This window comes from Aythya fuligula, chromosome 2 (genome assembly GCF_009819795.1).
Source record: "Aythya fuligula isolate bAytFul2 chromosome 2, bAytFul2.pri, whole genome shotgun sequence".
Lineage (NCBI taxonomy): Eukaryota > Metazoa > Chordata > Aves > Anseriformes > Anatidae > Aythya > Aythya fuligula.
The window spans coordinates 150,688,586-150,703,060 of NC_045560.1; the positions used below are offsets into that span (position 1 = coordinate 150,688,586).

Sequence of the window (14,475 nt, forward strand, 5' to 3'; positions counted from 1 at the left end):
TCTTTACTTTATGTCATCCAACATGTATATTCTCTGGTAAGACTTGACCTTTTACCTTGTTAAAAAGCAGTTCCTAAAGAAAGCTGTGAACACTTACTCTCCATTGTGGTTAAAGTTGTCATATTGCAGAAAAAGTGAAGCATAGATGGTCTCAGTCAGCAGAGAATAGATCGCAATCATGATGAGAAGTACTGCCAGTTTTAGGACAGAGTTGAGACGAAGAAAGACTGCACAAGTCACCATTGCCAGCACACCAGTGAAGACAAAATACTGAAGAGAAAACAGCAGTCAATTACTTTTAGTGCTTAGTGATTATACATTCACTTCGTTGATATTTGCATAAATGATCCAGTGACCAGAAGTATCAAAAACTATTGGTCTCGAATTTGGTGCTCTTGTAAGTCTTAGCGTACAGGTTACTATAGAAACAAAGCGCTCATATAGAATGTTTAATTAAAACTTCTCTTGTTTTGCATGACACCTCCATATTAGCAGAAATCGTCTTTTGCACCTTTGTTGCATTTTCGTAGTATTAGAATGGAAAGGGCATCCTGTATAATGAAAAGAAGAAAGTGAGAAATGCTCTATGTAGTAGCTGGCTAATGAAAAGTCAACAGTGGGAATCACTTCTATTCCTTTGGTCCTAAACTTCCACAGGAGTCACATTAATTAGGACAGGAGAATCATATTCCTGCTTTATCCTTTTCCCATGCTACCTGAAGAGAGGATAAAACCATAGGTTTGGGTGTTTATTACAATCATTTTCTAATGATTTCAGACTTCATTTTCTAATCTCATCATTGTCTCATTTTTCTCAAAGATCAGTCATCTGTTAAATGCAAACCATGAAGCTATAGAAAAACAATCATGGCCATAAGCTATTCAGATTTGAAATAGCAACATAAACACACATGGTCCACATGTAGCTTAAATTAACTCGTATCATACAGGCTTAGGAGAGACTGCAGCATTCAGTTTTCTGACTGCACTTTTTTCTTTAGTATAGTTCCTCTGGGAAAGTGTGCACCTTTGCAATTTGTGGTAATATCATGACACTGCCATATGTTGCATATGACATTCTAAGCAACATGCACATGACCAATCCATTGAATTTGCTATCAGATTGCTCATCACAGAGAGGAAATTTTTGTTTGTTTCAAATGGAAATTTAAAATAACTTTTTTTTTTTTTTTTAATTGTGTTTATTTATTTATTGATAAAAAATATTAGTCTCTTCCATTAGCTTCCTATGAATTAAGCAGTATGTTTTATTGAGTTGGTGCATTGGATCATTGCTGGATGTGTTTTCAATTATTTTTAAATACACAAGAGAGGTAGCAAAAGTTAAAAATTTGGGCAAATGAGATTCTGCTGCTTACAGAAAGGAAGCTGGAGGACTTAGTTTGGTAAAGCATTTAATAATGACTTGTCACTGATTTCATGCATGAACAAGGATATTACTAGCCAGAGAGGGTTTCCATTTTTCTTAATGACTTTTATTGAAAAAAAAAAAAATCTTTTATTGTACTAAAATGCAAGTCTTGTCACATCTCAGTGTCTCATGTCTACTCACATTTCAGCTGTCTGCTGAATGCTGTCTGCATATATACAGGCTGAACAGCAAGGACAATAAAAATCTTTATATCCTAAGATTTTTAGGTTGAGATTCTGGTTGTAATGTTCTATTAGGCCATAAGATTGATTCATTCTGTAACCCATTTCTACTTCTTCTGCCAGTCTATTGATAGATGACAAAGTTCAGCTTCACAGTCCTATTAAGGCACCTGACTCCACCACCACTATTTTAGTGGTCATAGATTTTAGTTAGTAGTCGCCATATAACTGCTGTAGAGCTGTGCCTCAGATTCAAAAGTATCCTCAGAAATACCTCAGGATAGGAACAGATGTCTGCAAAAGATGCAGATGAACTGTTGAACGTCTGGTTCTTCAGGGGCACTGGTTTGTCAAAATCACACCATAGCTGTGAATAAAGGAAAGAAGGAAAAAAATAAATAAATCAGGGCTACATTGTGTGCTAGTGACTACGTGCTTGTGTGGCTGTCTGGCTGGGTTCAAGGGTGGAACTGGTTGACCTGCTCCTCTCCATACTAGCTTCCTAACTGCCATCAAGGGCTAAATGGACAGCATGAAGACAGAAAAGTGGGAATTAAAAGGAAAGGGGAAAACTATTCACACTACAGGCATTTAGCATCTGGGTAGCCTTCCTATTCAATCCTATTCCTAAAGGTGAAAGATGAGCTCCTCCAGGAGTTTCAGAAGACTGACATTGGACTCTTAAGAACTATCAAGTGATAATGTCTATATTTTACTATGAATTATAGACAACATAATTATATTGTGAGCATAAAATCAAACTGTATGTGTACACTTGCTTGAAGACAGGTTTTTCCTGCCATGTTGTTATGGATGGAGTTATCCTTGTAGGAGTGGGAAAAAAGCCCATGACATCATCCATGTGTCAAAGAATAACATGGTCCCAGAATTGTAAGTGAGACACCTAGAATGTAAGGGAATGAAAAATGGTTCGTGATACAATGTTTTTGAGAATACTATCTAGGAGAATTTCAGAAAATACAACATTTTACTGTTATGACCCGCATTATTTTAATAGTATTTCAGACTGGCTGTATTAAATATAAATACGACATCAGTGTTGAATCGTAATATATCATGGTCTTAGAACATAGGAAAAAAATATCATGAATGTTTTCATGTTTTGACAGTCAAAGCAGATGGAGTTTCCCATCACATATATTAATCCAATCTGGATGTTTATACTAGGTCATTTCATCAACCTGGTATGTACAAACTAGTTCCCTTGTCCCTCTTTCTAACAGTTAGATAGTTTGTTTAATGAAGCCCAATTGATTAACATTAAATTGTAATTAATTTTGAGCTTGGAACTCTCTTGTTTATTCTTTCAGCAACTCAGCCATCTCTGAAGTGCAGCAACATTTTCTAGGTTTTCTGTACAGTCTTGCATGACAACGGATAAAGATAACTTCTGCAAACTCATGAGGTGTATAGCACCTCTCTACAAGGCAGAGTGCCATCTCTGGGTGCCTCTAAATAATATTCAGGATAATAATCTTTTTTTTTTTTTTTTTTTTTTTTTTCCTAATGTTTTAATGATAAGAATGTAGTTGATATAGAGAATGATATATGCCCATCTGATGAAAACAAAAAATTTTGTTAGAATGTATCTGAGCCTTACTTCCCTCCAGCTGGCTGAATTTGAACTCAGTGTATGCGCATAGCTGCAAGGCTGACCTTGCATTACCTACTCTTAAGTCCACATTGGTCCCTACAGTGTTGCAGTCCACCATATGGAAACAAGTGGTTGCTTCATAGAAATCACCTGTTTAGTGGTCTGCAGGAAGTAGATAAAGTATTATTAAGGCAGGTTTCATTTTCATATAAATTAATTATATATTGTATAAATGCTATGGTTTCTTGTAGAGGTCAGGTCCCAGTGCCTCAAATCACTACAATTCTGAATATAAGACAATAAATGTAACTATTTCTTGCCTTATAGAAGCCCACTGGCATAAGAGTAAAACCAATTACGTTTCTTAAGACTATTTTCGGATTAGCCATCACACATGATTACAGTGGTCACAATCTTCAAAAATAATCCGCAACAAACCATGAAGAAAATCTTGTTATCATAATATCGATAGAAATTTGGGTTTGGTTGCCTTGTTCCAAGAGCAGGATTCATTATACCAAAATCTTTCCTGACAGATATTTGTCAAACACGGTTTAAAAACCTCTACATTATACAACACACCTTAGTGATCTATACTATAATGTAGCACTGTCCTTATCTTTAGGAAGTTTTCAGCCCTATTGAACTTCCTGTCATCGACCGTATTTGTATTTTCTCAGTGGTGACATTCTTCTTTCTCCAAATGACTCTCCTATCAGTGACAGTGTGGTATCACAAATAAACCAAGACACATGTTCAGTTCTAGCATATTGGTAACCTGTACTGTTATAGTTGCTATTATTTCTATTGTCATTAAATGCTTTCTTGGTCTAATCTTAAGGTAATAAATATCTATGAAGAACAAAATTCAGATGAAAAAGCACAGCTGCATCCATACCCAAAAGGTTCCTTAGAAGAAGTAGGTGTGATAAAAATGTTATTTTTTAATCTATCAGTGAGATATTTACTGTCTTCTTGACTCAGGTTTCAATACCTGCCAGGTTGTCTGATACTATTATCTGCCTAATTCATGCAAAGCTGTCTCTTATTTCTAATGACATTTGGATAATCAGGGCTTTATTGTATTTGCACCTGTGTTACTCCTTTACATGGTAAAAATGGCATGTCAGCCAGGCTGACAGTATTCAGTTAGCAATAATTTTATCCAAGCACAGTTGTGAAACAAAATTTGGTATATGCCTTTTCTCACAGATATGCTGATAAAATTTGGTCTAGATTTGTTATACCTGGGACTTAGTGGAGACATGTACTTTAGGAGACCAGTCAGACCATATTCCTAGTGTGGATAGTTGTCCTGGTTTCAGTTAGGACAGAGTTAATTTTCTTACTAGTAGCTGGTAGAATGCTATGTTTTGGCTTAGGATGAGAAGAGTGCTGATAATGACCCGATGTTTTAATTGCTGCAGAGCAATGCTTACACCAAGCCAAGGATGTCTCAGCTTCTTGCTCTGTCCTGACAACGGGCAGGCTGGGGGTGCAGCAAGAGCTGGGAGGGTACAGACCCAGGACAGCTGACCCAAACTAGCCAAAGGGGTATTCCATACCATCTGCTAAACAATATATAGGGGTGGCTAGCTGGGGGAGGGGGACTGGACTGCTCGGGGTTAGGCTGGGCATCGGTCAGCGGGTGGTGAGCAATTGCATTGTGCATCACTTGTTTGTACACATTATTAGTAGTAGTACTATTATCATCATTGTTGTTATTATTATTATTGTTATTATTATTAATTTTATTATTATTTTCCTGTCTTAATAAACTGTCTTTATCTCAACTCATGGGCTTTACTTTCCCATTTCTCTCCCCTATCCCAGAGAGGGAGGGGGGAGGGTGAGCGAACAGCTGTGTGGTGTTTAGCTGCTGGCCGGGTTAAACCATGACAATAGTGGAGAGAGGAAAATATCGTTATTGGGACCAGTATGATTAAAAGACATCTTTGGGGATACCTGTTTTTCTGCACTGACTATAAAGGAAGCTGAGAGTGACCATGACCATAGCTTGATACTTCAGCTAAAGTGAATCTGGACTGAAAGGAGTTGTTAAAACCCCTTTAGGCTTTTAAACTTTTCTCCTATGCTGAGGTTACTGGCCCAACTTCACCTGCTCTATCCTTTCCCTATAGGTATTTTCTGGTTTTGTTCACTCTTCTCATTTTTTAGTAATCTAATTAATAGAACTGTGAGATGAGGAATTTAATACCTATAAGCACTATGGACTAACGGTCTTTAAGAAAGTATATCAGAATGTCAGAAAATTGTGAATCATTCTCAAACCGTGGATATATTGAACAGAAAATGGCAGAAGGGTTTTAAAAATAGATGATCCTTATGAAGGAGAAATAATTACATATTTCAGGAAAACATAGTTTAAACAACAGTCTGAATTTCCTGAAGCTGTGGTACTTTGCCTTTTATATTTAAATTATATCTGGCTTATAAACACATTAGTTAGCAAGTCCTTTAGCAAGCTTAATAATTCATAAATCATATTTTCCTGTATAATAGACCTTGGTTCCCTATGAAGCTTACAATATTTATGATGGCTCCAAGAAAATTAATCAGAATAGATGCAAATATAATGACATTCCTGGCCAAGTAGGTCTCATTAATCCAGCAGCAAGTTTTCCGGAGCATTAAGGGTAAACATTTGTAATCCTCTGCTGTGGTGATTAGCACAAGAGCGGAGTGCAGCATAATCAGAATAGAAAATTGAATGACCATTGGTATCACCCTGGGAAGAAAAATAAGAAAACCCAACATTAAACCACATCACAATACCACTGCTAATAAAAATAAATGTGCAAACAGTTGGCTTCAGGAAAAATCAGTTTTCATAAATCTGAGACAATTACTCCAGGAAAAAAGGAAAAAAAAAAAAAAAAAAAAAAAAAAAAGAGAGAGAGAGAGAGAGAGGCAGAGACATGTTCCATAGATCTGTTACTGTTTCACTTGTTTTCTTGTTGAGAAACTGCTGTTGAAGAAATAAGCCAGGGAAATTGCTGCCATTGCCTCTGTCTGTCTATCTAGGGTCCACCTGTGTATGAAATGCTTCCCTACCCCAGTAGGCTAGTTTTCTGTGGGCAGTTTGGAAGAGTGATATTTTGTATACTGCACAACACAGGTGTCTTAAAATTATACTATATTTTCGGTCTCAAACTATAAACTCAGAAATGACCATTAAAACAATGTAGCCTGATTTCTGGCATGTCAGAATATGGTAATTACAGAAATGCAAGATTTTCCTAATTTTAATTAATAGTGGGTCAACTGTGGTTAAGAATGTCATCGATTTCAAAACAAACGAACAAACTGATCTACTGTTTTTATGAAAGACATTCAAAAGATAAATCAGATGAAAATATGCTCTGAGGTCCAAACATTTTAAAATAAAACATGTCCTTTGGCATACTCTAAAAACTTCATTTGTGTGAATGTGATCCTTATCCAAGTATTGTTAAATGTGTACATTGAATAGACAATTAAATTCCTTTGAGTAAACCATTAAAACCAGAATTTCTTCTCATCAATCTTTCATTATATTTTTCTAAATTTGTTCCTTTTTTCTTGCTTAAATCTGGGACATGAAGTCAATCAAGTAACTGACATGCCTGAGAAATGTGGTAAATTGTTTTAATTCACTGAGAACAAAGCACTCAGCATTTCATAAATCAAGTTTATTGTCCCTGTTTCTGCCAGTTATTGTCCTTTCAGATCTCTTTTCCCAAAGATTTTTATTTCAATTAAACCTATGCAAATTAAAAGTAACTCCACTGCTCCACTCTGGAATGTTCAACAGAACATTCCGGAGAGACTTCTGCAATTCCAGGTGTCTAAGTGTAGGTGAGATGTACATAGGTGAGATGTACTCTGTTTCTTAAACCCTCTGTAACAGTAAGTTTTATCTTCAGATTCAGGTTTGACTACACATCCACTATTCCTCATCTTGTTGAGTAAGGTATAACACTACCCCTATGCTTGGGCCTTATTGCAAGACAAATTTAAGGGTGCAGTGAAAATATCACTACAGCTTTTCTATCCTAGTTTGTCAGTATGTTTAGATCAGCCATATCCACTCCCTGAATCCAAGTAGGCTATATTTCAACTTACATGGAATTGTCCTCAATTTCAGGCTATTCAGATTTGGATTTAGCAGAGCAAATTCTGAACTGGATCTAAGCTATGGCTTATATGTGTAGGAGTCCAGAAAAAAATAATAGCTCAATAGATAATAAAGAGAAAAGGTGTTATATACATAAGATTATAGTGTTTTTGTTTTGTTTGTTTGTTTGTTTGTTTTTTTGTAGTACCAAATTACAAAACATTTTGAAATAATATATGAAAAATACCAAAATGGAAGCTCTGTTCCCTAATGAACTGAAATAAAATGGTTTACACATTAATGTCCCTTGAGCTTCCATGTGGTAATATTAGTTTTGAAACTCTTCTCATGATGTACTAGCAGTACACAATGTTATCTTACATTTGTTTCAGCATTTCACTCTTACAAGTCTTTGCAAAAGTTTGTATGTGATGAACACAGAACACAGTGAAGCTTCCCAGAAATGTTCCATTCCTTCGGCAAGCTTATTCAGAATTTTGAAGGAAAGAACAATGTAGCCAGAGAAAACAAATTGTATTTGGGAAGAGAGAATAATGAAGAAAAAAAGACTGGAACAGAAACCACAGATTTCATCCTGTAGAACTGAAAGTTTCGTCACAAGAATCTCAAGATTCACTGAAAGTCCCAATGACACCAAGCAGGCTATGTGACAATGCTTTGAGAACAGCTTCTGTCTGTGAAAATACACAGAAGGCCACTGATGGTTACTGTAAGAGCAAAATATGTTCATGGATACACTCAGGATATTCTTATGAATGGAGTACAGGAAAAAGGAGATATGTGTGAAATCAACAGTCCTGGAGATAGAAGCCTTTTCTTCATGGAACTGATAGTTCATGGACACAAAATATTCTAGTTTTTCTCTCACTACTATATAGAGAGGCAAGAAATAGTACAGTTTCCATGAAAGAAGACTATACTGTGAAACAAACAAACAAACAACATTAATATGTTTAAGAGACAGCAATGTAGTCAAGGAAGAGACAATAAAGCCAGGAAAAAGCTGCACAATAGTCATGGAGAACTACAAGAGAGTCAAGAGAGCTCATTAAGAGAGCTATGTAGTTTAGAATATTCATCTCACTGCATAGCGGTCTCATATTTATTCAGCTGAAAGGCACCTTGAGGTCCACTGACTGACTTGTTCTCCAGTGGTTATATTTTGAACCTAGGGCATGGACTCTGGGTTTCAAAAGTTATGTGAAATAAACTCTTTTGGCTTCCTACACTACTACAATATTTTGCAGTAGCTAAATGACTGAGATCCTTTTTGGAACTGAGAGTTTCTATTAATGACTCAGATGTGGATAGACAGCCTATTCATGCATATGTGTCCAATACAGCAGACCTAAGCTGACCCAGCTTTAAATGAAACCAAAATAAAGCTTTCAAAAAGATTGAGGTCAAGACTCAAGATGTCAAAGCTGAGGACACAAAACATGAGTTCTTATTTTGGACTGTCACACTACACATTTAAGACCAAATGTTATTGTATTATGATACAATACAGGGAGCAGCTAGGGACCTAAGACTGGGATATCAATCCAAAATGCAACACTACCTGCCTAGGCACCTGAGAAACCATGGCTTTGTATTTGTTTATAATAAATATGTAGGGAACAAGAATTCTTCTGTTGTAGCTATTCTGTTAGATATTGATGTGTTTGTCTTATCCAAGTCTGCTTATGATAAAAACAAAACTAAACTGTGCACGCCTAAGAAGTCCCAGAGAATCAGCCCAGTATCTGTGTAAAGATTATATTGGCAGCATGCTGATAGGATCAAGTGCAGCCAAAGATATAACAGAGGTTATAAGAAAAGGAACAAGACATAATATGTTTCTGTCTAAGAACTTCTCTCAGAAGTGCATGGGATAGATTCCCTTTTCATTGAAGAAGCAATTTAAGGACAAGCGATTTTTATTTTTTTTTTCCAGAGGTCCCCTAATGTCAGTTTGAAATGAGCTTTTTGCCTTTCCTCTTCCTTTCACAGTCGTAAATCAAGAGTTGTGGAGCCAGAAGGAAAATTTATGTAAGACAAAGGATGCAGATGTTTTAAATAAATAACTTGAAAACTATTTTGCTCCCCTCAGAAGAATAACCCAGTGAAAAACTGTCAGAAATAAGAGTAGCACAGAAGTCTGCTCTAGTATGACCTGTTACCCATGTGAGCATATAGAAAGTTTATTGCAGGAGAAGAATCAAACTCCCAAGCCTTTCAGATGTAAAAGATGAATCACTGCAAAGTTGGCAATGTAACTTAATGGCTTCATAGAAGATAATTACAATAGAAATATGGCATTAATTTATGTCACTTAGAGTAATGACCCAATGTTTCAAAGCATGAAAGCTACTGCAAAGATTCTTAAATTCTGTGAGGTACCTATCCTGTCAGGGGAAAGTATGAATGAATCCAGTATTTATCGCGCAGGAGACATATATAAACTGAAATAAAATTCTGCAACTCCCCTACATAGTAGTAATAATAACAGAAAGATAAGTTAACTTTTATGTTAAGTAAAGTTAGTCTTTTTTCTTTTTGAAATTGCTTGGTGAAGTGCTGGATAAGGCCCTGGGCCTCCATGATCTACTGTGTGGCATCTCTGCCCATGGCAGGGGGTTGGAACTAGATGATCTTTAAGGTCAAATAGGTTCCTATCAACTACATAACCTAAACCTGCTACAATGCTAAAAATCATTCTACCAACAGTCATACTCCTCCCAACAACCCTCCTATCCCCGCCAAAATTCCTATGGACTAACACTACTATTTACAGCCTACTGATCGCTGCCCTCAGCCTCCAATGGCTGATCCCAACCTACTACCCCCATAAATTCCTGTCCCATTGAACAGGAATCGACCAAATCTCCTCCCCCCTCCTAGTACTATCCTGCTGACTACTCCCACTTATAATTATAGCAAGCCAAAATCACCTCCAACAAGAGCCCCTATCACGAAAACGAACCTTCATTTCAACCCTAATCATAGTCCAACCATTTATCCTCCTAGCCTTCTCCACCACAGAACTAGCACTATTTTACATTGCATTCGAAGCCACACTCATCCCAACCCTAATTCTAATCACACGATGAGGCAACCAGCCTGAACGCCTAAGCGCTGGCACCTACCTGTTATTCTACACCCTGGTAAGCTCACTTCCCCTTCTAATCACAATCATACACCTATACGTAAAAATCGGCACCCTACACCTACCAACCCTAGAACTAACCCATCCAACCCTATCTACCTCATGAACAAGCATCCTCTCAGGTCTAGCACTACTCATAGCATTTATAGTAAAAGCCCCACTATACGGCCTACATCTTTGACTGCCAAAAGCCCACGTAGAAGCCCCCATTGCAGGATCAATGCTCCTTGCCGCCCTCCTATTAAAACTAGGGGGCTAAAACAATTCTGTGATTCTATGATTACCTTCTTTAGCACACACACAGACCTAGGCAACCTACATGGGAAATTCTCTGAAGACCCTTAGTAAGATATACTTTATGATGATTTAAATAATGTTTCTTTTACCATGTTTCCAGAAATTCCCAAAAGACTCAGCTTAGCAAAATATTCAAATGCACTTAAACAAATACATAATTCCATCCCTGCACAACAAAGCACCAAATCATAAATTGAAAAGCTCTAAAATATGTTGATAGGGTAAGTTACCATGAGGGGTGTGAATTATACAGTTTGTTAGTTTTACCGTGTAAATGATATCCATGCTGTGCTCCTATGGTACTTCTCTGATATCTACTAGAAGTATAAACATAAGTGTTTAAGATTGTCTGAATCCAAATCCATTCATGTGCTTGTTCATGTGCTTATACTCATAAGTGGAATTGGTTTTTGAAGAGAAATTTTAGAAATCTGAACTTATCTGAACTTATTTCCTCATTCAATACATTTAAATAAATCTTCTTTCTCAAATCCCCTCATCCTTTTTCTTTCTTTTCTTTTTTTTTTTTTTTTTTTTTTTTTCCCACTTTGCTCAGATTTTGAACACTCCTCATTTAACAGTTATGTTTTATTAAGACTGAAAACTGAAACATGTTTCTGAAGTAAAGTATCAGAACTTGAAAAAATTAAGACCAAAATTTTCCTTCTTAAATCTTTACAGTGGTCTTCTGAAAGGACATCAGAACTGCCACGAAGTACCTGTGTACTTGCTCAGATCCTCTTTCTCAAAGGGATAATGGTAGTTAGTCTTTCCTCTAAATATCTTCCCAGGTTCTATTAACCAATTTCTGAGGTGATCCTGGGGCCAAGGTTCCACAATTTTGTTCAAAAACCTCTGCTTATCTTATCTTGTAGGAAATAATATAGGAAATATCTAAAGTTTTTATTTATTTATTTATTTATTTATTTATTTATTTATTTATTTATTTTTCATTTATTATTTTTGCAGCCTGTTTAATATTCAGTGACAAAAAAGTCCAAAGAATTTGTGAAATACCTGGGAAAACCCAAATTACTGTGCAATATGGGAAATCAGAATGAGAGACAGCTGCAGGCATTGAAGCTATGTGACTCCTTCTCCTCTTATTCCAATGGCACTAGATACCGTCATGAGAATTAACAGAGATGAATTTGTGCAGATAGAAAAAATGTCATGTATTTTTGCTGGTATAGTAGTGATTGATATAGCAGCAGAAATAATTTTAGAAAACAGGTTCCATTAATAAGATCCATAAATCTTGTGCATACTGAGAAAAAGCAAAAATAACAGCTACCAGAAGTGAAAAATTTTAAATGTGCATTGGGAGAAAGACTTTAGCCAAGCAAACAAACTTTCTTCTATTAGAGCAATATAGCACATAAGGAGCAGTGCAAGGTCAGACATTACTCTGTGTACATTCCCATCAAGGAACAACTATGGAATACATGGTATACCACTGCTGCAGAATGCAATTGCCAACCTGCATCCAATCACTGTTTTGTTATTCTGTGACATAAACATGGTGAACAAGTCCTTCTAAACATGATCCAAGATATATTGCTGGATGATTGTAACATAAGTTTGTTATTTCACATACAAGTAGTGCATTTTCAGTGTCATTCTCCAGGAAGCCATAAACTAATGTTCATCTGAGTGGTAGAAACCACCTGACAATTATGCTCATCTGGGCATTTCCATCTGAGCACTTTTTCAAAGACCAAATGGGATTAGTGGCTTGCTGGCTTTGCTATGATGTTAGAAAACCGACTGTACTTACATATAATCTTGTTTTGTTAAGTAGTAGGCTAAATGGCCAATTGGTGGGCTTAACTATGTTATGCATGTGAACATATAGGTCACAGCTGTGTCAGTTTCTTCACTTTGATAGGAACTTGTTGCTTGGTCAGCCCCAGACAGAAGCAGAAGTGGGAAAAGGTCTACCAGATCATTTGCTGCTGCTACGTCTTAAGGGCAAAAGATTGCTTTCCTCAGCTGGGTAATACATATCATTAGCAACAAAGCGCAACAGTACGACTTTCTAATGTAGCATGTAAGAAACAAAACCAAAACAATCACTGATTGTCACTTTGTAAAGAACAGTTTTAAGTCTAGATCACGTTTTACTTGAACGCAGAAAGCAGCAGGCCATATCACGTCAAACTTTTGTAAGACAAAGTTCACACTTATCTCAGTGGGAGTTCTGCTTAAAAACATAATATTATAATGTCAATAGATACTACTGTCTATCACGTGAAAATGTGAAGTTTCAGAGAATGTGATACAAAAGCAAATAATAAAGAGGGGAGAGGGGGTAGGAGGAAGGGCAAAAATATTTCCAAAGAGTTTGAGGAACAAGCAGTTTATTGGCTCATTCCATATCTGCTAGCAATGTTATCCCATTATTTCCCCAAGAGTACCTTCAGATATACAGTAATATATTTCTATATTTACCTGGAAGAAGGAAGTAAGCTTTGGATAGTGGTGATAAACACAAGAACAATAAATGCGCACACCAAGTTTGATTTGAATACTTCATCCCGCATTTGAGAATACTGGAATAAAAAGAAAAAAAAAAATAAAGAAGAGCAAATTAGGTGTTGACCCAGTGATTTCATAAAGACTGATGCATATGTGAGGTTTGGGGGAAGAGCTAATAAATCAGTAATTCTGAATTTATTTTTTAAAATCCAAGAACAACAAATAAATCACAAATACGCTGGTAAAATACTTATTGAACACAAGTCTCTAATTTTCATTTGTACTACAAAATGGTTTTGTTGGCTGCCTCTTTTTCCAAGTTATTTGCATAAAACGAATGAATAGATAGCAGCTTCTGATGATGAATATAGTACTAAATACATAATTGCTTCACCAAAGGAATTGTGGGTTTCTTCACCTGAAAGCAAATACAAAAGTATCCTGTGACTGTCTGCATGCATTATATTACAGAGTTGTCTCTGTGCTTTCCATATTGATACCATTCTGCTTTCTTTTTTAATTATTTTAAATACACCCAATTTGGGACATTCTGTAGCTAGTATGTAGGTTGTTATGTCTGGATCCTGACATTTCCAGTGGCTGTACAGAAACTTGTCAATGTGGGCATTTTCCAAGGAGAAAATGAGGGTATTATTATGTAAAAGAACATTTGAAGCGCATTATTGCTATCATTTATTGTAAAGGTATTTTTTTTCCCAGCATATCAGACCACTGAAAATGCTAGCAAGCTCCCGTTTTATTGGAGTTACCCAGAAATGGAGTAACAGATACATCAATAAATCATTGCGGATCAGTAAATTGCAATGAATCAGATTAAGTGGAAATGTTGCCTGGATCTTCAGCTGATATTAAATACTGTTAATTTAATGAAACTCTAATCATTTATGGCAGATGAAGATTTGTCCGTAGATGTATTTATCCTATAGAGATGACAACAAATTTTCTTCACCTAATGATCAATCCCATAGGAGCCTGTCTCAGTCATTTGTCTTCCTCTGAACAGTAACTCCATTTTATGTAATCTCTTTTGAGGGATCTGAGAGTTACATGTGCAGAAGAAAAGTAAACCAGAATCAAAGAAATATCTGATATCAGGATATTTCTCCAGAAGTTTGAAAATAAAGCAAATTGCTGTTATAAATGCCTAAAGAGTTTTATAATTGA

General features: G+C 36.2%; 1 protein-coding gene across 1 annotated transcript in view; it reads right to left on the reverse strand.

The window, feature by feature from the left end:
• The window catches only part of ADCY8 (adenylate cyclase 8), a 122,393-nt gene that overhangs the window by 21,348 nt on the left and 86,570 nt on the right, over positions 1-14,475 (reverse strand). Inside the window, 4 exon segments of the mRNA XM_032182458.1 lie at positions 98-270; positions 1,889-1,981; positions 5,777-5,978; positions 13,264-13,364. Coding sequence (XP_032038349.1) covers positions 98-270; positions 1,889-1,981; positions 5,777-5,978; positions 13,264-13,364 — 569 coding nt within the window.